At 31.5% G+C, this 26,781-nt stretch overlaps 3 protein-coding genes across 3 annotated transcripts; 1 reads left to right on the top strand and 2 right to left on the bottom strand.

Annotated features, from left to right (window-relative positions):
* Window positions 1-239: 239 nt before the first annotated feature.
* On the top strand, window positions 240-8,378 carry HELRODRAFT_160655 (hypothetical protein; the record flags this gene model as incomplete). Its single annotated transcript, XM_009017602.1, has 3 exons — window positions 240-282; window positions 811-947; window positions 3,459-8,378. 3 exons carry the CDS (start codon window positions 240-242, stop codon window positions 8,376-8,378), a joined length of 5,100 nt encoding a protein of 1,699 aa, XP_009015850.1.
* Window positions 8,379-11,435: 3,057 nt separating this feature from the next.
* Syt7f (synaptotagmin 7f) lies at window positions 11,436-12,701 on the bottom strand (the record flags this gene model as incomplete). The annotated part of the gene is made up of 6 exons (XM_009017603.1): window positions 11,436-11,546; window positions 11,700-11,899; window positions 12,003-12,042; window positions 12,132-12,207; window positions 12,324-12,462; window positions 12,527-12,701. The coding sequence occupies 6 exons, from the start codon at window positions 12,699-12,701 to the stop codon at window positions 11,436-11,438; spliced, it is 741 nt and encodes a 246-aa protein (XP_009015851.1).
* A 7,124-nt stretch (window positions 12,702-19,825) lies between these two features.
* On the bottom strand, window positions 19,826-21,468 carry HELRODRAFT_160658 (hypothetical protein; the record flags this gene model as incomplete). The annotated part of the gene is made up of 3 exons (XM_009017604.1): window positions 19,826-19,988; window positions 20,270-20,376; window positions 21,334-21,468. 3 exons carry the CDS (start codon window positions 21,466-21,468, stop codon window positions 19,826-19,828), a joined length of 405 nt encoding a protein of 134 aa, XP_009015852.1.
* Window positions 21,469-26,781: the final 5,313 nt, after the last annotated feature.

Raw genomic sequence — 26,781 nt, forward strand, 5'->3', positions numbered from 1 at the left:
ATCATCAAGTTATCCATTATTGGTTCATGTATTTAAGCATAAAAACAATGAACGCCTAGAGGTCATGTTTCCACATCTCTTAGCGGTTTTACTTATTTATTCAAAGCATCGCCCAATACTCGCCACATAACTCATTTTATCGGGCCAGTAGCCTTGGCATATTTATGTCCTTTTGTTATCGGCACCTTCCTTCACGTTATTACACGGCCTCAAATTTCTGTCGACGAGACGCAACACACATGCGCACAACAAACAGACGTAGCTCACTCACATCACGCCACAGTCAGTCAGATCACGTCCACAATTCCAAACAGTGTTCTGTCACTGTGTGCATATTATTCTTCATCAGCTTGTTTCATTTGTGTGCGTGTATCCTATTAACGTTCTTGAACGAGAGAACGGATTCACGTTGTGAGGTTTCACTCGACGTTTCAGTGAATTCTGATTAGAACTTTAATTTGTAGGTCTTCATTCATTGTTAGTGAATAAACAAAGGAATCAGTAAATGGATAAACAAATAAATAGATGAATGAACAAAAAATTAGCAAATAAATGAATGTTAGATCATTATGTTTGCGCTTTCAATCCGTCAATGCCAATGTGTGTCAATGTAGATGCAAATGGATGGATTCTGTTAAACTATTCCTTTCAAAAAATCATATAAAGACAAAACTGATTTATTTTTACAGCTGGCAATTTTTGAATTTAATAAAAATTTAAAATTTCATCGGAAATAATTTATTCTTTACACAAATTAAAACGGCTCTTGTAACATCCTCTCGTAACTTATTCATTCAAAACTTCTTTTAGAATCTACTTCTGCCATTGCGAGTATTACAAACACAACTGGTTTGATGGAGTTCGTGGACACCAGCGCTCACGAGAAAGATAGTGGCATCGGAAGAACTGATGAAAGTACCAAAAATGAGGATAGTTCTGATGAGATGGTCAGTTGATGTGATGATGACATCAATTGTTGTTACGTGATGACGTGTTGATGTGTTGATTGATGTGATGACGAGGTAATGTAAAAATTATCGAAATCTTAAAAAATGTATCGCCATTTTCATTTTATCATCATCTTGATTTTATTTTCATCATCTGGATTTCATAATCATTTTCATAATCATTTTCATCATCCCCTTCATTTCATTATTGTTTTCATCATCATCCTCATCATCATCATCATTTCGTCATTACCACCATCATCTTATTTTCTTCATTTTCATCTTCCTCATCTTTCCCTACCCTAGCGGTCCATCGATGAGTTACCTTCAATAAAAAAAAAATTGATGCAGTACGTTTCGCACCTGGAGACACATGAACAAATGCTTGTCATCTGCCCTGGCCTCATGCTCATTTCAGCGCATCCACAAACAATTCATACAGCATAAAACACACAATCATATATTATAACATACAACAAACATTGACCATTGACTTGTACATTGCACACATTTGCGTGCAAAGTTCAAGTCAAAACAATTACATGTTTATATTATGATTGTACATAAATTAGGATAAATAACATATGTAAAACATTTTATGAAACAAAGCTTTACCTAATAGAAACTTAGAAACTTAATAAAAATATAAATAAACGAGTCACGTTTCGGAAGAATTGTCAGTTTATAACAAACAAAAAATTCATTTTATATTTCTCTTTCTTCACGAATCATTCTGGATCTAAAAATTAAATGATGCCATTGTATACTAATAGCTAAATTTTAGAATAAAATTGGTGATTTTGACTTACGGCTACCGTTGCAATTGAGCCATGTAGTTAATTTGCATGTTTATCGATGTAACCGTGCTATTTGATAATCTATCGCTACAGTAATAATACAGTATATTGAAAAGAATTGAAATGTTTTTTTTTACCTCCATAGCAGCTATTTCTATCTTTTTATTACTAAAAATGTTGTTTGAAATAAACGCATATGAATTTTTGTCATATGAGGCTATAACGACACGTCAGAACGTGGAATTTTCATTGTTGTGTATGTGTGTGTTTGATATAGTGATTGAAATGATGTGTGTGTGCGTGATATTATAATCATATTAATGTTTGTGTATGTGTGTGTGTGTGAAATGGTGATTAAAATGATGTGTGTGTGAATTGATGACCACATTGATGTGTGTGTGATATGGGTGTGTGTGATATTAAAATGTTCTATGTATAACATAATGATTGAAATAATGAGTTATGGTGATCATGATAATCTACAACAATGGTTATAAAGATGTACGCATGGTTGTTTGAACGTCTAATGTGTCTGTATGCACAGTAGCAGTACGTGTCTATTCGCGAAACCCATGTAATGGCATGATAGAAGAACAAAGTATTGGTTCTCTGCAATCGGAAACTAACTGAATCAGCTAATTTTGTCCAAATCCAAATTAAACGGTCCCATGAAAATTTTCGTAGTTTTATTTTTTTATTTTTAAACTTAAAAATAAATTTAAATAAACAGCTTTGGTTCAACATTACGTTTAGTCGTTTTCCTTAATATCTCTAAACCAAATATAACCATAGTTATTAATAAAAATACCAGCAATGAACATACAGGGAAGTATTTTTAAACAAATACAGAAAAAGCACATCATTGTAGACGAACAAACAAAATAAAGCACTGAACATAATCAAACTCGATCATAGATAAGGCATTTAATTATTCAGTCCAATACACGGTCACATTTAATGGATGGCTCTTTATGATATCTCATCTTTATAATTGCTTCCGTACCGACTAGCTAGATGGAAGGTTATATCGTTGAAACATTAGCATTATTTTGCCCACATGTTTTTGAGACTTGTAATTTTTTTTTAATTATTTTCAAAATTTTTTGCAGCCTACATTAATTGTTCTACATCTTCCTAACGAAGAAATTAATTAATGTTGAATCTATCACAAAATATTCTTCCAAATTATCAAATGATTCTCCAAGAACAAAAACGTCATGTCAATCATTGATTGTTTAATAAATTTTAATGGCTGTCAAATCTGTCTAGAAGATAAAAGTGCTTTATTTTTTGCGATTGTTTTACATGAGCTAACCGCTGACTGACCTAATTTGAATGCACGTCTGTCTGATCATCATGCTAGGATGTGTTGTATATACTTCTCTGTGCTGTCTTTTTCCGGTTTATAAGAATTTTTTTGTTGAATTTGTTGTTGCAGTTTTCAACATGTAGTTGTTCATAAAACTTTAAATGATTGTTTCGTTTTTATTTTAACAAATTGAATTTTGTAACTTATTATTTGCTGAAACTATTTATTAAGAAACTGAAAATAATACACGAATGTATAAACTAATTTAGCTTTTAAAAGTTTTAACAACAATTTTTAATTGCTTCTCATTTTTTTCTTTATTTTCTACAGACACGCGTGTATTCACTTCTTTTAACGTAATCTTAAAATAACCTTCAACTTCACGAAAAACAAATAATTTTGCAGGAAAATATTGAGAATCACTTCAGCGATTCGGCTCCTGTTAGGCACACAAAGCCCATTCATCTCAACAATCATTACCACCATCATCCTCAACATCAACATTTTCCAGATTCCCAATCGCAAACGACGGTATATCTGACTCAAATTCCAATTAATCTGCACCATCAACAACTCCAACAACAACAAACACTTTTGCAACAACATCGACAACTACAACAACATCGACAACTACAACAACATCAACAACTGCAACAAACGCGTGATTTTATATTGTGTCCTGTTGAAAATAGTGGCTACTATCGTTTCTATCAGGAACCAAATATATCGCCGAAGAAGATAAACTTCAGCAAGCTCGAGAACGTTCACCAGCTCAACAACTACAACGCAAGCCAGCGCGACAAACATCACCCAGCCCACAACAATCACAACCTACACAACGGCACTAACAATAGCGTTTGCATTTTAAACAACACCAACAGCAAGCAGAACAGTGGAGCTAAAAAAGATTTGAAGGAAGCATACATCATGCATGACAGTTGCAACACTAATAAACCGTGGATATCTGGAGTAATTGCCAATCAGAAAACTTGGTTTAGTGATGTCGAAAGTTATATTTACGACCAGCAACAACAACAACAGCAGCAACAACAAAAATATCACCTACCACGCTATCTTGCTAATAAACAAATTCAACAAATGTATCACTACTACAACCAATTTCAACCAACAGTTGGCAACAAACTGTTGAGAAAACGAGATGAACAGTTGGAAGAATTGGAAAGAATGAAATGCCAATGCCAGTGGAAGTTGCTCGAGTTACAAATGTTGAGAAACAAAAAATGTGTTGGCAACAATGTTGCTGTAGATGACAACTGCGTCTCATATCAGTTAAAAAATAATTTCAATGACATTATCAACAACAACAACTTACAGTCTAACAACAATAACTCCAGTAACATCAACATCAACGAGGCAACTTCAAAATACTTCTTCCTACAACAGCCCATAAAACCTTCATATCAAGGTATTAAACAACGATCTAAAAGCAGCGAGATTGATTATTATGCTAATGACCGATCTGCACTTTATATTTCGAATCAACATAATTGCAACAACTGCAACGGCAACTGCAACGGCAACTGCAACGGCAACTGCAATTGCAATAGCAACTGCAACACTAATAAAAATGTTATTGACGAGGATAAAAAAATCTATAATAACAACAAACAAAACAAAATTAACAACGTTATTATAAATAATGCAAAAACTAATATTAACAACAACAACAATAAAGTCATTGGCAATATAAATAGTAACAATAATGACAACAACAACAACAAAAACAACATCTGCAACAGCAATAAGAAAACGAGGAACGTCGACAGATCACACGCATCAGTTAACTTGAGTCCATTCCGATATGCATATCCTAAGATGGGAATAACCCAGTTGGAACAATGCATGAAACTCTTTCAAATAAACTCTCAGGTATTGAATGAAAACATCGCAAATAACATTTACACTAACAATTTTTACAACGCAAGACAGGTTCAGGATTTAAGTAAGGGTTTTTCAAATATCAACAACAATGGAGATATCACTACAGCTAGTATAAAAAACACATCTCATAACTCAATTTACGAAAACATAAAACATTTCAACTTAAATTTAAACGTCAACACTTTAACTGAGATTCAACATTATCCACAAACACAGCAACAAATTCAGCAGCAGCAGCGACAAAAACAACAGCCACGTACAAGCGACAACTTCATTAGTTCGCCCGCACGATACAAACTGCATAATGGCCGAATATTGAGGGTACCACTCGTTGCTAAGCAAGTCGCCAAGATTGATGACCCACAAAACTATAAAAACAAAAACACTCTATCAGACGACGCAATGAACAACAACACAAACAACATTATCACGAATAACAACATCAACAACAGCAACATAAACAACAATAAACTCCACAGCAATAGCTCGAACAACAGTAAAAATGTCATGCCCCAAAACACTAACAGCCTTAATATACACAACTTGATTAACAATAAAACTATCCAAAACAACACAAACAACAACAACAATTATAGCATAAACAACAACGTAAAGGATAAACATACCAAGAGAACAACATGCAGTAGACGGGATGATAACGTGAGTGAGTTTGTTAATGAGCGAGACATCACCGACGATCAGTGCATTGATCGTAATGAATGTGATCCGATGAAAACTGATGAGCAGACGGAAAACAAGCTAAAAAACAACAAAAACAACAACAGCAATACTAACGAAAATAAAAAAATTTGTAAGAAAAATAATAACGTGAACAAAATTTACAGCTCCATCTTTAATAATCGGATCTTTCGAACGGAGAAACGTGATGTGAAAGGGCCTGTTGGAAATATTTACAATGAGAAGAAAAACTCCAGTGCCGATCATGCCAAAAAAAATTCTCTTGCCTGCATTGCTACTAACCATGAAGATAGCACTAACAACAACACATTAAAAACTATCAACAAAAACTCCAATGACATTAAACATAATAGCAGCCAAAACCAGAGAATCAACATTTTAAATTCATTTTACGTCAACGGAGACGATATTCAACAGATCCTTAATTTTAATAATCCTAACAAAAATACTGACAAAACGTTTGAGAATAATCCAATTGTCAAAAAGAAACAATCTATAGACTGCAATAACAACAACATTAACAATTTCAATGACATCAACAACATCAGTCTCCATCACAACAACAACAACAACAACGACAACAACGACAACAACAACAACAACAACAACAGCCTAAAAAACATGAACATCAAATACATTAATACCAACGACATGAACAATAAAAAAAATACTAACAATGGCGGAAATCAATGCTTAGTGGATTCCTCAGAACCGAGTTATTTATTATCTAGGAGTCCCAAGTCTAAAAAAGAAAAATTGAATTTCAGCAAACAACAACAACAAAATCAACCACCACCACTACAACAACAAAAATTCCATCAATTGTTACAACAGCAACAACAACTAAATGAGAGAATGGAAAACGAATCAATAAATAACAATCAATATGCGGTTCCTTATAATGTCAACGACGACATTCAGAACAATAAAACTCCCAATGTAACCTCATTCCATTGCATTGCTGCCAGCCATCTTAATGTCTTTAACAATGCAAATAACACTGGAAAGGGAAATGTTAATGAAAATTTCTGTCACAACGACTCGATATACTGCAACACTTCAAACTCTTTTCCCCTTCCTAATGACGAGATGGCAGTCAATACATATCAGCATAATGAAGATTGCAACAATAACAACAACAGTAATAGTAAAAACAACATCAATAATAAAAACAATTACTTTCTTCGTAATATCATCAACAACAACATCGACAACATCAACAACAACAACAGTAGCAGCAGCAGCAGCGGCCACGCAAACGGCACCGCCAAAAACAATAACATTGATGAATGCTACAATTCCTTTTTTTACGACGCAGAATTCAACAAAAATAATTTTTACGACGCTGAAAATTGCAATAACGCGTTTCAATTATTTTACGAAAATATTCACGAAAATTTCCAGCGAGCAAAAAATCACGGTGACAGAATGTTTCAGCGGAGGTTCTCAATGTCAAATGCCGACATCAAGAACAACAATGTTTCCTTTTTTGGTGACAATAATGACATTAACAACAACATCAACAAGGACGCAAACAGTCGAGATACTTTTGAATCTTTTCCAGACATCATATCCGCCAGCAACCAGCAGTGCAAGTTGGCGATGGAGAACATTAAAAATGCCAATAACAGCAGTTATCTGCCTGACAATAATTGCATTATAAACGATTGCATTAAAAGAAATACTAAAAACAAAAGCCCTACTAACAAAAGCAATCCTTACTCTAACAATAACAATGACATTTACTTGACCGGCAACAATTTTTATGCAAGCAATAAAATCTGCCATAATTACCAAACGATAGACAGACATGATTATGATTCCAGCAAGTTCGGTGAAGAAAGCGATTGTGATTACATTGAAGTGGATGAAATTGTTTTCAATAGCAGCAACAACAGCACCAGCAACTCTAACCAAAACACCATCACAAATGCCGCCACAACTCAAAAGTCAGTTTCATCATTAATGACGACATCTACAGCTACAACAAATACAACAACAAACTTGCATTCGTCCAATCGCAGTAATTGTTATTTGAATTCTTCAAATTTAACCGAAGCTAGTCGGGAAAATGTAAAAAGTACAATGAAACAACAGAAAAAACTACTTCTCAGAGAGCGAGCCAGACAGTTTGAAGAGGAAAGAAGCTCGAAGAAAACAAGCAGAAACATTAGAAACATTAGCACAACAGTCAACAACCACAACAGTAATGAAATGTTGAGCAGTGGATATTACGGGACAGGATTTGGTAATTACAACAACATAAAGACCATTTCATCTTCGTCATCGGAAGATGACAGCGCTTATTACGACAGACGATCGGACGTTCACAGACGCCAAAGGAAAAAATTAAAAAATTCATCAAACAATTTAACAAGAATGACTGACCATAATTGTAACATCAACAAGAACTTCGACAGCATTAACAACAACATTACCAACATTTCGTTTGACAAATCCTTTTTTATATCCAACCAACAAAAGCATTTTCTCTTTGCCGAACAGCTCGCAAAGTTTCGAAAGTACAACACGGACACTGAGATCATAGCTGCCAATATGTTGAACCACGAGAGAAAAAAATTTTACTCTCCTGTCCGCTGGCCACTTAACCTCTCAAAAGTTAGCGACACGTGTGGAGTTGGAAGCAGTGGTAGCAGTAGTGGTGGAACGTCTGCCGGCGATGCTACACTTAATCATCAGATAACTTCTGCTACAACTGTCTAGATAGGCACTTTTGCATATTGCCGTTGTTGTTGTTGATGCTGGTTACTGAGGTTCATTGTTCCCACTGTTTTGTTAGTTGCGTTTTCGTAACGCAGGCAGACAGATGAATGTTGTTATGAATAAGTACAGATAGCGATCTTAATGTTTATAATATTAGTTCGTGCGTTATCTGGAATAAATAACCAGGGCAACGCTAATGATCAAATCAATCAAATGATTCTATTGCAGCTTTTCATGCTGCGATAGACTAAGGAGGACCACAGAAACATTTTCATCTTCAGAGTTAATGTTATTGCATTACAAGTAACAAATAAAATCTATTAAATTAGAAAAATTGTCTTATATTAAATATATTACAAATAAATTAAAACCTTCTAATTCAGATAACATGTACAAGTACACATGATAGATATAGGGATGATGAAATCTTATACGCATTTTAAAATAAAGATCACAAGCCAATATTATTATGCCTACTACTTAGATGCATCTAATACATTCAAACTTAGTAAAACCAGTAAAACTTAAGTATTTCTAGAAAAATATAAAAACTTTGTCATGGCTATTGATGCTAACTAGTTTTACTACTTTTTGATCTTAATTTATTAGCAATATTGCACTTATTTTAAAATCATTATTGTTATTATAATTACTACTACTACTACTACTACTACTACTACTACTACTACTACTACTACTACTACTACTACTACTACTACTACTACTACTACTACTACTACTACTACTACTACTACTACTACTACTACTATTACTACTACTACTACTACTATTACTACTACTACTACTGTTACTGCTTACTACTACTGTTACTGCTTACTCCTACTACTTTTTTGCTAAGACTTTTACAACTACTAATACTACTTCAAAGGTAATAATAGTTAAACAACTGTTTATTTTTTCAATTCTTCTTAATATGTTAATAAATCAAAGACATTAATAGGATCGATAACGTTTATAACCGTTTCAAAATTCCAAATATATATATATATATATATATATATATATATATATATATATATATGTTAATTAGTATAATACATTGAATTATATTAATTGAGGCATGTTATTTCAATTGTGTGTTAATTAAACAACTTGTTTATTTTTAACTATGTAATTGGATAGGTCATTTTAAAAATTAATTGAATTCATCTGTATAGTTATTAAACTTGTTAACCAATTACTGCATTTATCAATATAGCTATTGCTGTTTTTATATACTATCATATCAAATTCAACAATTATAGTTAATTTTTTAATTATAAAAATTTAATTGGTTGAAGAATTTTTAATTTTGTTTTGTTTTGTTCATAAAATATTTGCTAGGGTAAAAGGACAATATCGTGCTAGACATTCGCGGTTACTGTTGAAATATTCTTGTTGAAATTTTTAAAAGTTTGTCAATTTCATTGTTTAGAATTGTCGTTATTGTATTTTACTGTTAAGAGATTAATGTTTCCAGCATCAACGTTTAATATAACAGCTAGCTTATACTCGTTGTCTTACAAAAATGAATTTTTAACTGTAACGATCTGTCTAACAATAATGATAACGTTGCTCATATTCCAACAACTAACAATAAATTTTTTTTATTTTCTCATTTTTCCAAACCCGGGAATTTCGAGAGAAAAAATTAATTGCATGTTCGTCTTCGAATGATTTATAAAATCAAATCAAAACATGAACCAAGCAAGTATGTAAACACAACAGAACTTTCTTCGTGAAAAATATATAACAAGACAGCTTAAGGTAAGAGTTTACCACTATTCGTATTTAACAGTTAAACATCATTCAAAGCAATGTTAAGATCGTATATACAAGTTTGAAATTAACCATAAAGAGGAGTCAATCCTTCCCTTAAACTTTGGGGGCAAATTACCCTTTTGGTAAATTTTTTAATGACGTCAAACTCTTTAACGTTATTGGCAGCAAATGGTCTTTATTATGTAAATAGCCACACAAATTAAAGTAGTTTCAAGCAGTATTTTTTGTCAAAATTTCACCTTAACTTTCTGTAGACCACTTTGCCGCTCATGGGCCATCGCGTGTTGAAATACAAACCTATATATGATAGAAGTATACCACATCAATAAATCATTAGGGAATATCTGCTAACGCTTCTGTTACTTTCAAACTGTTTATTATTGCTAGCCACTGCTCTACTTTAACAAAATGTATCGAGTGTAGTCTGTAGATCTGTAATCTAAATGTGATTTGGATTATGATAATTCTCTAAAAGTCTTCGGAGCGATCAAACAATAGAAATATTGTCGTGCAATATTTTCATCCAAAAATATAATTTTGCTTGAAGAAACCGCTGCATCTCACGGAATTAGTTGAAATAGTTAGTCTTCACCAGTCTATCTGTGTATCATCCACATTTAATATTTCCTATGAGTATGAGTGAGATAGGTTGAAGAAATTTCAGTGTTAATTGAGTTTTTCTAGCATAGCATAAACGATTGTTATATATATGTAGCAATAAATGTTTAAATTATATATTATATATTATATATATATGCCAGTATTATCTAGTGATTACTTACATGATGAATGTGAGCTAGAAACTACTTGTGTTACAAATACACATCTGGTTAAATTACAAATTATAACAAACAACAGCTTCAGTGAACTACATATTAACATTATAGTAACAGCAGCTACGTTGTACGTAAGATCAGTTATTTTTTGACAGTTTGTGAAATTAATTATTAAGTTATGTTACGACGGTTCAGTCTGTCAAATCGCATGTTGTGTCGGTTATCTGATAAATAAATTGTTTCTGATAAAAATCTTCTCGTGGAAAATATTTAAGAAATGTGAATTTTCATAATTAAATTGTGAAAATAAACTGAAATCATTTATAGAATTTTGTTATTAATTTTAAATCATGTTAAGCTCATCATGTGACTAGAAACCAACATAATAATATGAAGTGTTGTTGAAGAGTGGAATGATGATAGTGGAATGACAGAAAGAAACGGAAAATGAAGTGACAGAACGATGGAAGGTGAAATTATGGAATGAAAGAATGAAAGATCAACTGAAGGATTTCAACATGTGCCACTTCTTCACATCAGTTTTACTTTTTGAGAACATCTCGTTCCAATGTTTTATCTCCATCGGACCACTTTTACTGCCGAGTAGAACCTGCAAAATTTGTTGTAAAATTTGTAAATTTTATAATACAAATAATTTCAAATGCCTTATTTACATTTGATAGTTTGAAAATGATATTTTTCAACTGAAAAATGCATGAATTGCGGTTCTAGATATTCAAGTGTAAACATTAATCTGACCTACCTGACCAATTAGTTCGTTTCGTCCCATTCTGTCGTAATCCATGACTGATATGAACAAACTCGTCTGGCGGATTTTTTCGTAAGGAACCAGAAATGGAAATTCTTCGTCAAAAGTTGGATTCAAACATTTTTCTTTTATTCCAGTTTTTCTCTTCTCAATTCTCTTGCCATCAAACATCAACCATATTTTTACGTAAGGGTCTATGCAATGATTTAAAATTTTCATGACAATCATTTAAAATTAGGTTTTACTTTTGAACTAATATATTAATAATTTTTAATTCAAATGAATTTTTATGATCACCTGATTGGCCGTTAATATCTTTAGCCTTAAGATTTCTTGCCTGAAGAATGCCAACAGTGATGACTCCATGCGAAGGTTTGTAGTTCAAGGACACTAAAAGTTCACCTAGTATGCCCTGCATCAATGAACCCATTTAAACAACGTTAATGAAGACATTCTTAACAAAATTAGAAAATAGAAAATGTTTTCGTTCGCCTCCATTTTTCTTTCATTTATAAAATCTTTTCAAATAGTTATTATTTTTGGTGAATAATTAATTTAAAATGTTATATGAATGTGGCAGTTGCCTGGTGTCCCTTGCAAGGTTCCAGAGTCTTCCACATGATCTGGCCAGTGGTCGAAAGTTGAAGTTCGCAGAGGGGTAGGGAAACCTCACCGATCGGATCGTCCCTGCTGAATCGGTCGTAGTCCAGCACTTGCAGGTACAACGTTCGGTTCAACAGTTTTGTGTAGGGAAACCCTGTATAATTGACACATATGCAACTATTAAAAAATGAACTATGGGATCTAATCTTTCAATAAACCTTCGAATAAAAACGTTTCGTTCCATTTTGGATTCAAGTTTTTCCGTTTAACTTTAGTCGTAAGTTTATTTCTTTTGTCGGGCAGTAGTAATATTTTGACGTAGGGGTCGCTTGTGCCACTGAAGTCTTTCGCAACTAATTCACTCGCTTGAATGATTTTGAGCGTTAGAACCATTTCACGACTGTCGTATAAAACTGCAACCTAGCGAGACGAATTAAAAATATTTTTATTATCTACTATATTATCGCATTATGATGGTATTTTGCTATGAAAATATGAAAGATAATGCTCGAATGTAATTTTGTTCAGAATATATGGCAAAATTAACCTAAAAGCTCAACAAAAAATAATTTTACTTGAATTTTTCCTAAATTTTCTCCACAGTACAGTACGGTTCGACGGAGAAGACGTCGTCGCAACTGTTGCTGCTGTTGCCACTGCTGTTGTTTGTCGCAAGTGGCGATGTTGTGTCGAGCATGCTCGTCATTGCTGTCGGCTCGGACGACGTCGACGGATCTTTCGCTCGCGGTGGAAATTTTAAAAAATTGTCGTCGATCTAACAATTTGAAATTTTTTGAAAATGTTAAAAGGACTTCAAGGATTGTTTTACATATCCCGGGCCCGGCATAAAAATGTAATTGCACAGGAGAGAAGAACAAGCAGAACCTTGTCTTGGATAAATTTGCAATGTAAGTATGTCGGCTATAAATTCTCAAAAATGTTTTTGTCTCTTACCATGAGGATTACGTTCTCTTAAATCAAAAATTTTTCATGAAAAAAAGATTAAATATTTATTTAAGGAAAAAGTTTCAATTTGCTATAAACATAATGATAAGTTTCGCTTCAAGGTAACTACAATTCTTTCAAACACATTTTAAATTTTAGTGTTATGTTAATTTTAAACTTTCATTTTTTTTAAAATAGCAGTTTTTGTTTTTAACAGTGAAAGTAAGAAAAAATTTCTCGGTGACAATCACAAAACATGAATCTATCTACTATAATTACTTATTCCTTATTCTCACCGCACATAAACTAAGGTAGTCATCACAATATTTTCTTCAAAAAAGTTTTGCTGTACGTGATACAATCTATTAGAAAATTGAAACTTATGTTGAGTGTGAGCAAGACCGATGGAGACCATCATTCCATCTATTCCTCATGCACAAAAGTAAAAAATTTTTGAAAGAAAAAATTGAAAAAATAAAGTGATGGAGAAAGAAAGGAAGAGTTAAGGTGGAGATTGTAGGAGATAATAAAAGGAGGCGAGGCTCTCATCACAGGAAGGAAACACATCAATCAAAAGTCGTGCATCTCTACGCTTACACGGATAAATCGTTCTTAATTACCATCACATACACAAACACACACATCCATACAAACGCACAGGCACACACACACACATCCAAACATGTACACATACACACGTTTATATGTAATAGTTTTTATTATATTTCTCATTTACCGTAGAGTATAATTTATTACTAAAATATAAGACCACTTTTTAATAGCTTGCATTATAACAACAAATAATGTAAAATTATTATCACGATGTTTACAATAATTATAAACTTAAACTATGGAAGGCGATATTTGTTTCAAACCAGCGACGTGATTTCTATCAGAAAAATATGAAAATGTTCGGTGATGGATGAGGCATTTGCATCTAAACCCAAGAGCGCACTTGCGATTTAGCCATTTTCTTTCAACGAAACGTTTTATAGAGTCCTATTTTACTATATGTTCAAATAAATGAAATCAGATAATTGTTCACACTGGTCATATAACCTTTTTAAAGACGTAGGACGCTGCGCTGTTGACAGATTGGTTGTTCTGTGGTGAAGATGACGAGAAAGAAGATGCAAGGCCATGAAGTTCTGACGAGCGGTTGCTACTGGTGGTGGTTGTGGTGCCTGACGCTTGATTGACGGCTCCTGATGTAGATGTGCCTGCTGACTGGTCGGCTTCCAGTGGACCATCTTCAAGGTGACTGTTATTTGTTATTGTTGTTTGTTTGTTGTTGTTATTTGTTGGCGGATTCTTATCTTTTTTGTTATTTTAATTTATCAATTTATCTTCATTTCATAGACCAAGCATGTTGTGAGGTATGTACTATATTATGCTATTGAGATTCATTTAAGAAACAAGCTAGTTGCCACTTATCTTTTATTCATTTCAAGTTAGCTTGAGCAGAATATTTTTGTGATTAAAATTATTCATACATTGAAAAAAGAGACTTGAAAAACTATTTTGAAAATAAAAAATTTGTTGATTGAACTCAAATAACTGAAATTAATATTCTTTGGACCACACAATAATCAACATAATGATGTTATGCGATGAATGCAAATGAACAACAAGCATTCAACGCATTGATGGCATATAATACATGTGTTCATGTACTGTACACAAAACGCAATCATTCATCACAACATGATGTCATCTGATGTATTCTGATGCATTCGTTTATTCTCTTGCTTGTTAATTATAAAAAAAATTAGCTTGGAACCTAGAAGAAATGGCATCTGCACGATGACGAATGTCCTATGCAAAACAAAATGGAAGCCACATTACATTTTTTGATGTGCTCTATAATTATCTCGCTGGCAGGAATGACAATGACGATGAAAACCGGGAAGATGAGGTAACAAAAGTATGATTAAATAAAAATTGTATGAAAATTTGAAAGTAAGTTGATACATTATTCTCGGATTTCTCATCAAATGCATGTATTTTTACATTTATTAATGGATTATATAAAACAATGCTCGTATCATTTAAACTGTTATAGAAAAAATTTATTTATATTCAAATTCTTTCAAACGATTTTTGACACTGAATTGAAATTAAAGACATCCGTCAGATTTTGCGAGAACCAAATTTCGTTGTTGTCTATTAACTTGCAACGGCAAAATTGCTTGCTGGATAACCTGACCGCATCCATCTTGCTCAACTGAATCCATAATTCCATCAATCTCAGCTGTCAAAAAATCTACAGTACACAAGATCCACCAGCCAACCCCTCAGACCTAATCATTTGATTCTCTCTTTTTTGACTTGATCAACCTGCATGTACGTTATAATGCATTGTACAAGTCGGTTGTGATACATGCTTCATACACCCACACACATTCACACACACCCACACACACACACTCACATGCACGCTGAAAAACAAACTCTCGAACAGTCGATCTGAAAGCGACCACACAAGAACATATTTTAATGAAAGATTTTAACAGACGTTCGCTTCAGAAGTGTATGTGTTGGTGTTTGTGTGTGTGTGTGTTTGTATGTAGTATGTGTGTATATGTGTTTGTGCGAGCCTGCATGCTATGTGGGCGCATTAGAAGGTGTAGTGGAAAGCATGCAGGCAGATGTTTTCTTCCAGTCGGTTCATCCATACTTTTTTGCTACTGTTCTATTATTGACATTTGAATATATGCACTTCCGTTTTTAAATAAATATAATTGTCTTATAAGAAGTACATGTATTGTTAAATAGTATTTTATATATCCAAATAATTAGATGTCGAGTCCAGTGAAATAGAACGCAAGCAAAAACTTAATCGCCATATCTATTGAAACAACACCAACAATTTCAGTTCAATAATTTCTTGAATTCATCTTCACATTTGTGTAACAACTCCAAATTTTTAATTTTTTACGGTGATATTTTAAACCAAACTAAGGATAAAAACTAAAAAATAAAATTGTTTTCAAATGTTTGCTGGAGCATGAGTAATAGCATCCTATCGTGTCATAGTTAGTTTTTGATAGAAACTAGAAGATGATGAATGGTTGAGCATTAACTTATCGGAGGGAGGCTTTGCATAATTTTCTGAAATTTAAACTGAATGGCTTTGGGAGTTTGCAAGTCAAGTGATTGACAACTTTCAAATACAAGCCAATGAATATGGAATATATATATGCTTCAAATCAACTTACTGGTGATGAAATATGACAACTTTTTTCAAAATAAGCAATGCAAAAAATTCTGTTATTGAAATGATTATATAAAGGTAGAACAATTCACACAAAAGTATTATTACTTTGTACGAAAATTGCAAACAGCATCAAAAAATTTACACCAAACAAATAAACTGCGAGTGAAAAAGCTATTTCTATCGTTACACGGATGGACATATGGACGAATAAAAATATAAACAAAAGAATTATAAGCAAAGAGAATAAATAAACAGACAAACAAACATAAACAGTCGTAAGATCAAATGTGCTAACGTACGAACGAAAGAACGAACAAAAACAAATGAATGCGTGAGTTAATTAATATATGAAGGAGAAAAAGATAAACAAACACTCCCGACTACACCTTTATATGATTGATGCGAAAATAATGATTGTTATTTTTCTCTCTGTTTTCTCAAATGTTTGCAGTCGGAATAAAATAATGGTAATATGAGAATAAATATTTTCAAAATATACATAGAACTTATAATGCAATATCAATATATGTACAAATACATGTAAAGTTAGTAAATTTTGTCTTTTAAAAGTGGAATGAATTTAATTCTTAAAACATGACTTTAACGATGAAAAATAAATAAGATGCTAAAATATTGCATTTATTCTCTTATAAATGTAATCTAGAATGCTAACGTGATAATGAAAAATCAACATCACATTGTCAGCAAATTGAAAAAAGTTACGAAAGTCAATGCCATTTTTTCAAATGTTGTTATATTTTTTGCTACGTAATCTGAAGTTATCAAAAAGTTAATTTGTTTTTAGCAATGATATCAAAAAAATTAAATAAGATGTCATGTACACCTGACGGCACATGTTAATTAATAAGCATAATTATTCTTTCTGATAACTTTGTTCTATAATGTTCACGCCATGCTAGTCTCTGATTTTTTATTAAAAATATTTATAATTAATATCTTTTTCACTCTTATTTATTTTCTTAAAAAAAACCACAAAAAATCTAAAAATTTTCTAGCTTAAGAGATTTATGGTTAGAAATATAAAATAATTTATTTTCCAACTTGTGCCATCTCTGATATATCTTATATAAAACCTAATGTTGTTTGTATATAAGTTACTTATAGATAAAAATAGATACAAAATATTTTACAATTGGATAGAATATAAGTGTGGCGTTTTGTATGGTGTGATTGAAGTTGATCATTTAAACAGTTTTTTATTTATAATACACGGTTCGTTATAATGTTAGAGTCCTGCTAGAGCTCTTTTTTTTTTATTTTATATCAAACCGTCAAAGGAAAATTAGAATTATGAACTTAAATTTCAAAAAAATTGTTAATTTATTTGCTTTTAATGGTTTTCACTACAAAATTTATTTTGTTATTATTCTCTTATTACACTTTTTAGCTACTTTATCTTTGTACTTACTAGAATCGTTGATGGTCAGACGGTTGAAAGTTAATTTTAGTTTTATTTGACGAATAAAAAAACTAATAAAAAACATTAATAAAAAAACCATAACACGAAATGGCTATTTTTCTGACATAAAAAAAAATTTATGAAATATTGAGAAGCAATCAAAGTAGAAGAGAAGTTTCAAGTGTTTCTATACGATCACTCTCATGGTACTATTTCCACTTTTTACGATTATTTTCAAAACAACTTCGCTGCTAAGTTAATGACATTGGTGCTATTTTAGTGTAACGAATGTGTTGTTGATGTTTTCATTATTGGTGTCATTAAAGTTTTTAACGTTTTTTTAAATTATTTACGGTAGTAATGTGATTGCTATGTATTTGTTGTTTCCATACAGGAGCAACATATTTCTTTTCATTTTTTTAAACATTCCATCATGTTAAAAATGAGATTTTTCAGCATTAATCATAAAATTGCATGGTGTTTTTATTCTCTTTCATATAAGCAAAAATTGTTCAACAAAAAATAAATTGGAAATATTTAAACAAAATTTCAATTTTAAAAATTTTTGACTTAACAAAGAGGCGAGAATTTTCAATTATTCAAACACGAATTACATTTTGGACTTGAAAAATATAAATTAGGTGATTAAGATATAAATTTTTTAAATAAAATTTTCAAAACAGATAACGCATTTAAAAATAGGAATTAACATGAAATGAAAAATTGTATACTAATAAAATTGGGCAACAGTTTGAATAATGTCTACAGTGTTTACAGAATTATAAATTAGCAACAAAACCAAGTATGCCGACGACAGTTCTAACAACTCCACCGGCAATCTGTAATGACACTCATATTATAACATAAAAAATACATTAAAAACTATCCCAGATCTGAAAACGGATTGTGCTCTGCTGACATTTTGCTAACTCTATTGAATGATTGCAAACTTAATTATCAAGATGTTAGGACAGTAGCATAATGAAATAGGAAAAACTTAAGTTTTGAAAAAATTCTCAAAAGTTTTGATGATCACTGCAACTCAAAATTTCTTAATTTTAATGTCTGTGTGGATTTTTATAAACAAAATCATCTATTCAACCGTGTAAGAACTCTGCACTTGAAAATTTTAAAACATTTTTTGTTTCTACGTGTATTATTTTGCTTTTAGTTTGCTGTTGCTTTCAATTATTCTTTATATTGAATTTGACGGCAAGATTATCGCCCCGTCATGCATATCAACATTTTAATAAATTCTTTCAATTTTGTTCAGTTCAAAATTTTTTGAAAATATTATTTTTTTTCGGTACGTTTGTAATATGACTACTATTGACGATAAATTCAAATGGAAACTTATGAAAGTATTGAAATTGATGGTTTAAACAAAACATCAGCAAATATAAAGATACGGTACTGTTTGTTTCAGGAGCTAGAGACTTACGTTTACGTATACTTTTTCAGATGAAAAAAGTTAATGAAGCAAGAAATTTTAGCCTAGGACGTCAATCGTTGAAACTGATGAAGTTGTTTGATGAAGCTGCAATGAAATTCATGCCACCGGTTATCCAATCCATACATACGTCAGCAGATGTGTTGCGTGGAGGTGATTATTGCTTGAAGGTTCAATTGAAGGTATTTTCAAGACGTGTATGTTCGAAAAGTGTGCGTCCAATTTATTTTCTTAAAGTACTTTTTTGAAATATTTGCTGACTAGTGTTGTGTTTTATAATCAAAAATTGTTTACAGCTCATTTTAAAATCGATTTTTTTTTCAAAAATGTTAGCTTTGCTAGCAAATTTTTGGCTTACTCTTTTTTAAATTCTCTTACGAATTTTCTGTTTATTCGAAATGTTTTAGCCGGCTATTATTTTTGATTTTTTGTTCGCAAACATTCGTTTAAGAATCCTTATTTAGCACCTAATTTTTTCCTAATTTTTAACCATTTTTAAGTAAACCCTCAAAGTTTTTTAGCTTCCTCCATACATTTTCAGTTTCACATGACATTGTTTCATTTGTACCAAGACTTTCTGTACTCAGTTGCATCTCTTTCAAAAGTTTAACTAAAATAAGGATCGAACTTATTTTCACGAATTTGCTTCTAAAAAAGATATGTTTTAATAATCGTTACAATTGTTTTATGTAAGTTTTTAAGAAGAACTGAAGGAAGTTTGCATGTTTTCAAAATAGTTCCGTAGTATGATTGTGAAAAATTTCATTAACTTGGTGAAAAATTCATTTTATATCGTCGTTAATTTTTTCTACAATCATTTGTTTATAGTATTTTCAATATCCGTTATGAGTATTTTTAAACGTCAACTCAAGACTTGTATGTACCGTAAAGAGCAAATTTTGGTTGGAACGCGAAATATTTGTAAGTACCTTTTTATGCAATTCGAAGTGCACTTTCTCACGTGGGCGCCTTCAATAACCTTTTCTAATGATTTCTTGAGGTGCCCAGCAGTGCTCACGTTGATTGCTTGATTGACCTTTATTTTAAGCAAAAAAATAATTTTCTTTGTTTTTCAATTTAAGTATGTTTTTTTTAGAAAATTTTCTTTTTCGATCAAATATCCCATTATATATTTTATATTAACTAATTATTGAAAATATTTTAATTATTTCTAATGAAATCATTTAAAAATATTGAACTTATCTGTTTTTGTCAAATAAACAAAAATGCTAGCCTATAGAAATATATATATATGTATATATATATATATATATATATATATATATATATATATAATTTGTATCTCTCCGATGTTTGAACATAAATGGTCACTGTCATCAGCACAAGCTCAGGTTTTGAAATGTTCTTATCTTATTCTGAATATTCGAAAAGCTCTCGTACCGTTACCTGGTTCAATCACCACGTTTTTTTTTTACAAAATTTTTCAACTAGGCTCATATTATTTCAAATAATATTTAAATATAAAAAAATGAAAATAAATTTTTGGCAATCCTTGAGGCGCAAAAAGAAAAATAAAGGATAACGTTATTGGCATGATTTGGTTTGAACTCAATGTAAACATAATGTTGAAATGACTTCCTATGATGTTCAAATCCAAATGACTATAAATAAAAAGAAGTACAACAGTGATGAATGGTGCCGATAAAAAAAATTGTGAATGTTTACCAAGCTGATGATAAGGATATTCAAACGATGAAGAAGAAGCAAAACGCAGCAAAAATTATGAAAATAATGATAAAGAAAAAAATGAAAATGTTGCTAAAGTTTGTTAGGGAGACGATGTCTGTGATGATCCTTTTTATTGTTCGGTGATGATATTTGAGCTGATGATAAGACAAATCAGTTGATGACAACAATGATGACAATGACGATAAAGATGATGATGACGATGATGATAAATATAATTATAGAGACGATAAAAATAATGTTGAGTTAGACGATCGCTGGTGACGTGGCTGAATGTAGAAAGAACTTGTTTTGTGTTACAGTAAGCATTAACATTATTTTTCAGTGTTATTAACGATGACTCCGACCGTGTATTTGCAATCTTTATGGCCGATGAACATGCAACTGTGTGCATAATGAATAACATGCCCTTCCATGCCATGTTATTCAGTTTATACCGACCACATCTGTATTTGTAGTGCACCATTCAAATGATCTTCTTGCCTCCATTTTGCTGTTGGCGTGTTAGGAATCGGCATTTTTTGTGTTGTTGCTAGTAGAATTACTTTTATAGATATTGGTATTTCATATATTTAATTTAGTTTTTATTGTTTGTTTTTTTTAATTCCGAGAAACTAGAGTACACTTTTTACTTCTATAGACAAACGATTTTGCTAAAATTAATTTGTGCCAACTGAATTGTGTAAAGATGCCTCGCTAATGAAGTAAACCAACAGAGCGAACGTGTTGAGAAAATGAGAAATAATTACAAAAACTTTGAGGAAGTTTAAGTTGCACGCCTGCGTTGAAGTACCGTTCAAACACGTCAGCAGTGGACAGATCTATCGAGAAGCAGGCATTCAACTTTGTAATCCGCATTATTAAAACTAATAAAAAAAACAAATCAAGAATCAGAAAGTAGATCAACTTCTTTTTAAACAACTTTTGCATAATTAAAAATTTATTAAACTGTCTATAAAAATGAAAATATGTTAAATATATGAAATGCAAAAATGTGTTAGCGTTCATACATATGTGCTAGCAAGATTTAAAATAATTCGTTTGTTTGTGACAAATACAACTCCACACTCCTACCTCACACGCAAACTGATCAACTTTCGATTGCAAGTAATGAAAATATCGATTCAAGTTTTTTTTTTAAGAAAAATTACTCACCATATAACAAATTTTTTCAACAAATAATTTTCTAAATAAAAAATTGCAAAAAAAATTGAGTGGCTCAGCTTAAGGATTATTTTTTCAGATTATTTTTTCATTGCAATATAAAAACGCAAAGAAATAAATTATGCTATGAGAATAAGTTATTGATAATTAAGAATTGTTTACTTCCAACACAAAACATTAACTAGAAAAACATTAGACAAATTGCATTAGCCAGCAGCTAGCAATAAATTCAGATAAAAGGAACAACACTGTATACATAAATATAGACATATATAAATATTCAGTAAGATCTGTCTTTAATACAATTACAAAATTTTGTGGTTGATTTTAAATGTTTCTAGTTGATTGGCTGATACTTTGGCAAACTAAACACCTATTACAAATTTGTGAAGATGTAGAAACTAGATTTATGTATATCTATGTACAACATTCAATAATGTATTAGTTATACAAAAAGTTGTATTTGAACATTCATTTATTATTATATTTCTACATAAATATGCACTTTTGCGTTATCTAAACCTGATGCATTGGTGCTATACAGGTTAGCACGAAGTAATAATGGGAAACTTTTTCGAGCAGTTCTCAAAGGATAAATCTTCGTCATCAATTACAGCGCTCAATCAGCGCTCCATCAAGCCGTAGTCACTCAGGTGCACAGAGGACAACGATCCATCCATTCATCTATAGTTCGTTCAAGGCTATTTTTCAATATTTGACTTTAAACGTTGTGAACAAAAGCTTGCTTGCATTTCAAATAGTGTTAAGTCATTACGCGTAAATCTAAGTTACAAAATTGCCTTGTAAAATGGAATAGTGATTCATGACTAACACAAATTTAGTGAACTGTGCGTGCAATTGTGCGTGTGTGTTTGTGTGTGTGTGTGCGAACGTGCATGCGTGTGTGGGTAAAATTGAATGATTAAAGGAGCAGAGATGCTTAACAGAGAACGTGTGAGACAAAATTTTGTGTTGGCATGACGGAGCGCATTCATCAGAGGACATGGAGCTTCCCTTGTTTCATTTGTTGGGCTCTCTTGCTTATCAACTCCGCTGCTTCTTCTTTACATATTTTCTCTGTGTTAATTTTTCTATTAACACACATAGGTCATTACATTTTTTCAATGATTTTTTCAACGATTTATTCTGAAAAATTATCATGAATGGATGAACTAGCTTACGAACGAACTCACGACCGTAAACGAACGAATTAGTGAATAAATAAATGAATGGATGGGTGAATGGATGGATGGGTAAGTGGATGGGCGGATGGATTAATGAAAAATAGAGTGAATGAATGAATGTAATCATGTCATTTATAATGTGAGGAGTTTCGATGCAATGCGACGTGATGTGATACATTGTTGTGTGATATACAGCAACGCCATGCAATGCAGTGTAACATAATACAATTAATGTTTGATGAATATGTTTGATGAACAGCGATGAATCGATTCCTTCATTCACCTGATTTGATGGGTCCCTGTCAGATATCTTGAATGATTGTTTCATCTACATTTGCTAGACTTTCCCATTATGTAGTACCTGTTTTGGTAGTTGTGCTTAAGTTTTTCTGATTTTATTTATCCTTGGATCTTGGGTATATTGCGTTTTTTTAATTTTTTTTAACATAAATTAAATTAAATTATGTTTAAAACTTTTTGAAATTAGCTTATTAAATCAAAAATTAAATGGCTATTTTTTCAAATTTAATAAAATTTAAATTATTTTGAATTGCCACGAAAGGGTTTCATTCAAAGCAAATATAAATACAAACATTCATTTTTTACTTTTAAATTTATTAAAATTTGCTCATGTGGTGCTAAATTATTATATTTGTTACATAGCAGACGTTGTTCTTGTTAAAATTTTCAAAAATGTTAATGGAAGTAATAAAGTAGAAGCCCGCCGGCTGGCCGCAAGGCAATATGTTACTGGCTCCAGTGCAGTAAGTCGAAGAGAAATTAACGTGACCAGAAAACTAAGAAGATGGCTCGGTGGGTGAGATGAGCTCGATGTTGTGCTGTCCCACTGACAAAGAACACTAATCAGCTCTAATTTATCAATGCTCCAGTTTCAGTAGTTCACTTTTTTATTGACAGTAGCATGTTTTTGCATGAAATGATGGATTATGTAATAGAAGCAGCACGAAACATCACATTCATCAAATGTAAGCACACACACACGTGCATATCTGTATAAAATGCTGGTGACGTTTTTATAATTATTTTTTTTGTTCTTTCTGTTGTTAACCTTTTCTTGGTCATTGGTTGTTGCGGTGCTTGTGTAAGATAATTACGTAGTTTTACGATCGTCTTGGATGAGCTAGCTGAATGAACGTTCGTCGCATGCAGTTCGTTGCAAGGTCGCTTCAAATGTTGCCGTCTCTGCTTATTTTCACATGCCTATTCATTCAGTTGTTGAATCTTTATTAATGTCACTTTGCTGCTTAAAACTTTATTTTTTTTTGAACAATTCAAGTCTCTTGGAATCAAATATTTATTTTTTCTGACAAATAATAAATTTAGAAAAACATTTCAGATTTCAACAGTAATGTTTAAGAAACCTTCGATTAAAAGTCAATATAATATCTCACATAGATATCTCTCATAAAATCCTAACAGATACGTACATTTTTTTTAAATATTATGTTTCAAATTTTTAACTCTTACAGAAGTTTTAAATTACATGACTCTTTTGGAACTCAACAAAATTTATTGAATCTTTTCAAATCAGCATTCAGCATTCACCTTGCAAACTAAATACTTTACAATTTAAAAGCAAACTGAAAGACAAATCTTATTAATTACTGACCAAACATTTTCGAAAAAAAAACATACCCAGATAGTAGTTGCAAAACAAATGTGTGCTGTGCACCAGATAAACACAAACACATAATAAATATACACAGCGCTGGCAACATAAAACTTCCAACTCATGTTTTCCTCGTGTAACTATTAAACAAAACTTGCGTCCAACACGTTCACAACGCATAAAATTCTAGCAAAACATTGCAAACAATGAAAAATGTAAACATGAAGACTTCAGGAAATAAATAGGTGTGGCACATGCATGCATGGCAGATTTTAAGCAAATATGCAAATATACATTTCACTCACACGGGCACAAAACATACAAACACTATACAAACAAACAAAATTTCATATGTGTAACAACAAACAAGCAAATATGCAAATATGCAAATATATATTTCACTCTCACACGGGCACAAAACATACAAACACTATACAAACAAACAAAATTTCATATGTGTAACAACAACAGCAACAACAACAACAAACAACAACAGCAACAACAACCACAACAGTAGTATGGAGTACATACAAACCCCCATCTGACGATGCTACATCATTCTCATCTCACTGGCAAGTGTTCAGGTACTGCTGTTGAAACTGATGTCTGCGGTGCATACGATGGCAGTTTTTGCCCCAAAAAATAGAAAAAATAAAATACAAAGAGAGAAGTAAAATGAAAAAGACGGGCGGGTTGAAAAGAATTAATTATTTAAGTTGATAAAAAAGATGGAAAAAGGAGCATATGTCAACTAACCTGGATGCTGTGACAGCTTGAAAATGAGAAAAAAATTTAAAGTATCATGTTTAACTTTTCACAGAAAAAAATTTTTAAATTTTAGATTAATAATCGTAAAGAAAAATTTTGGAAATTTCAACTTATGTGCGTTGTAAAAGCACTACTGGGTAGATGGTTATTATGTTGAATAATATTTTTCATGGTTTTAGTTAGAACTGTGTGAAAGTCAATTCGTGCTTTGAATAAAACTTTTATTTATTTAATTTTAACTTTATGTTCTTTTAATTCAATTAACGTTATTGCTTCTTAAAGCTTTCATGGTTTTATAAACTCAAATTTTTTAGTGAAATTAATAAAAGTCATCTATCATTATTAAGAAATAAAGTTTTAATTTGACATCACAAAAAAAAATTTTAATTATTCAAGCAGCCTACCTAACTTTTGTAAAGTTCATTCAATGAGAGTTTGTTTGCTGAAGTTAGAAAATGAGTGCATTTTTGCGGCACACGGGTTAAGAAATGTATTATAGCACATTGTACATATCGATAGATAATTTATGTTTTTGTTTTTACAAACGATTCATTTGTTTGAAATTAAATTTATTATATTGATAAAAATGTTTTAATATATAATTTCTGTTGGCTGTATTGATAATAACAGCCATCAAATCTCAACGTAATAATAAGAATGATGGTAGTACTTGTAGTTTTAAACATGAAGAAGAAAGCGATATTCGTGATTAATTAATAGAAAAAAATGATGGATGACATTCAACAGTTCTTAATCCCAAAAGTCATCATTGACATTCGCGAGATTAAAGATTCGCAATCATTTATAAAAATTTCAGTGTCACCCTTGTCTCATCAGCATTCTCAATCATCTCCTTTTTGAAATATTTAATTTAATTCTTCAATATTTATGATATATACATCATTAATATTTTCTGATAGATTGAATTATATAGATTCAATTGAATGATTTAGATTTGAACTAGTTAAAATGGGTTAAATAATCTCGT

This window comes from Helobdella robusta, assembly GCF_000326865.2.
Source record: "Helobdella robusta unplaced genomic scaffold HELROscaffold_2, whole genome shotgun sequence".
NCBI lineage: Eukaryota > Metazoa > Annelida > Clitellata > Rhynchobdellida > Glossiphoniidae > Helobdella > Helobdella robusta.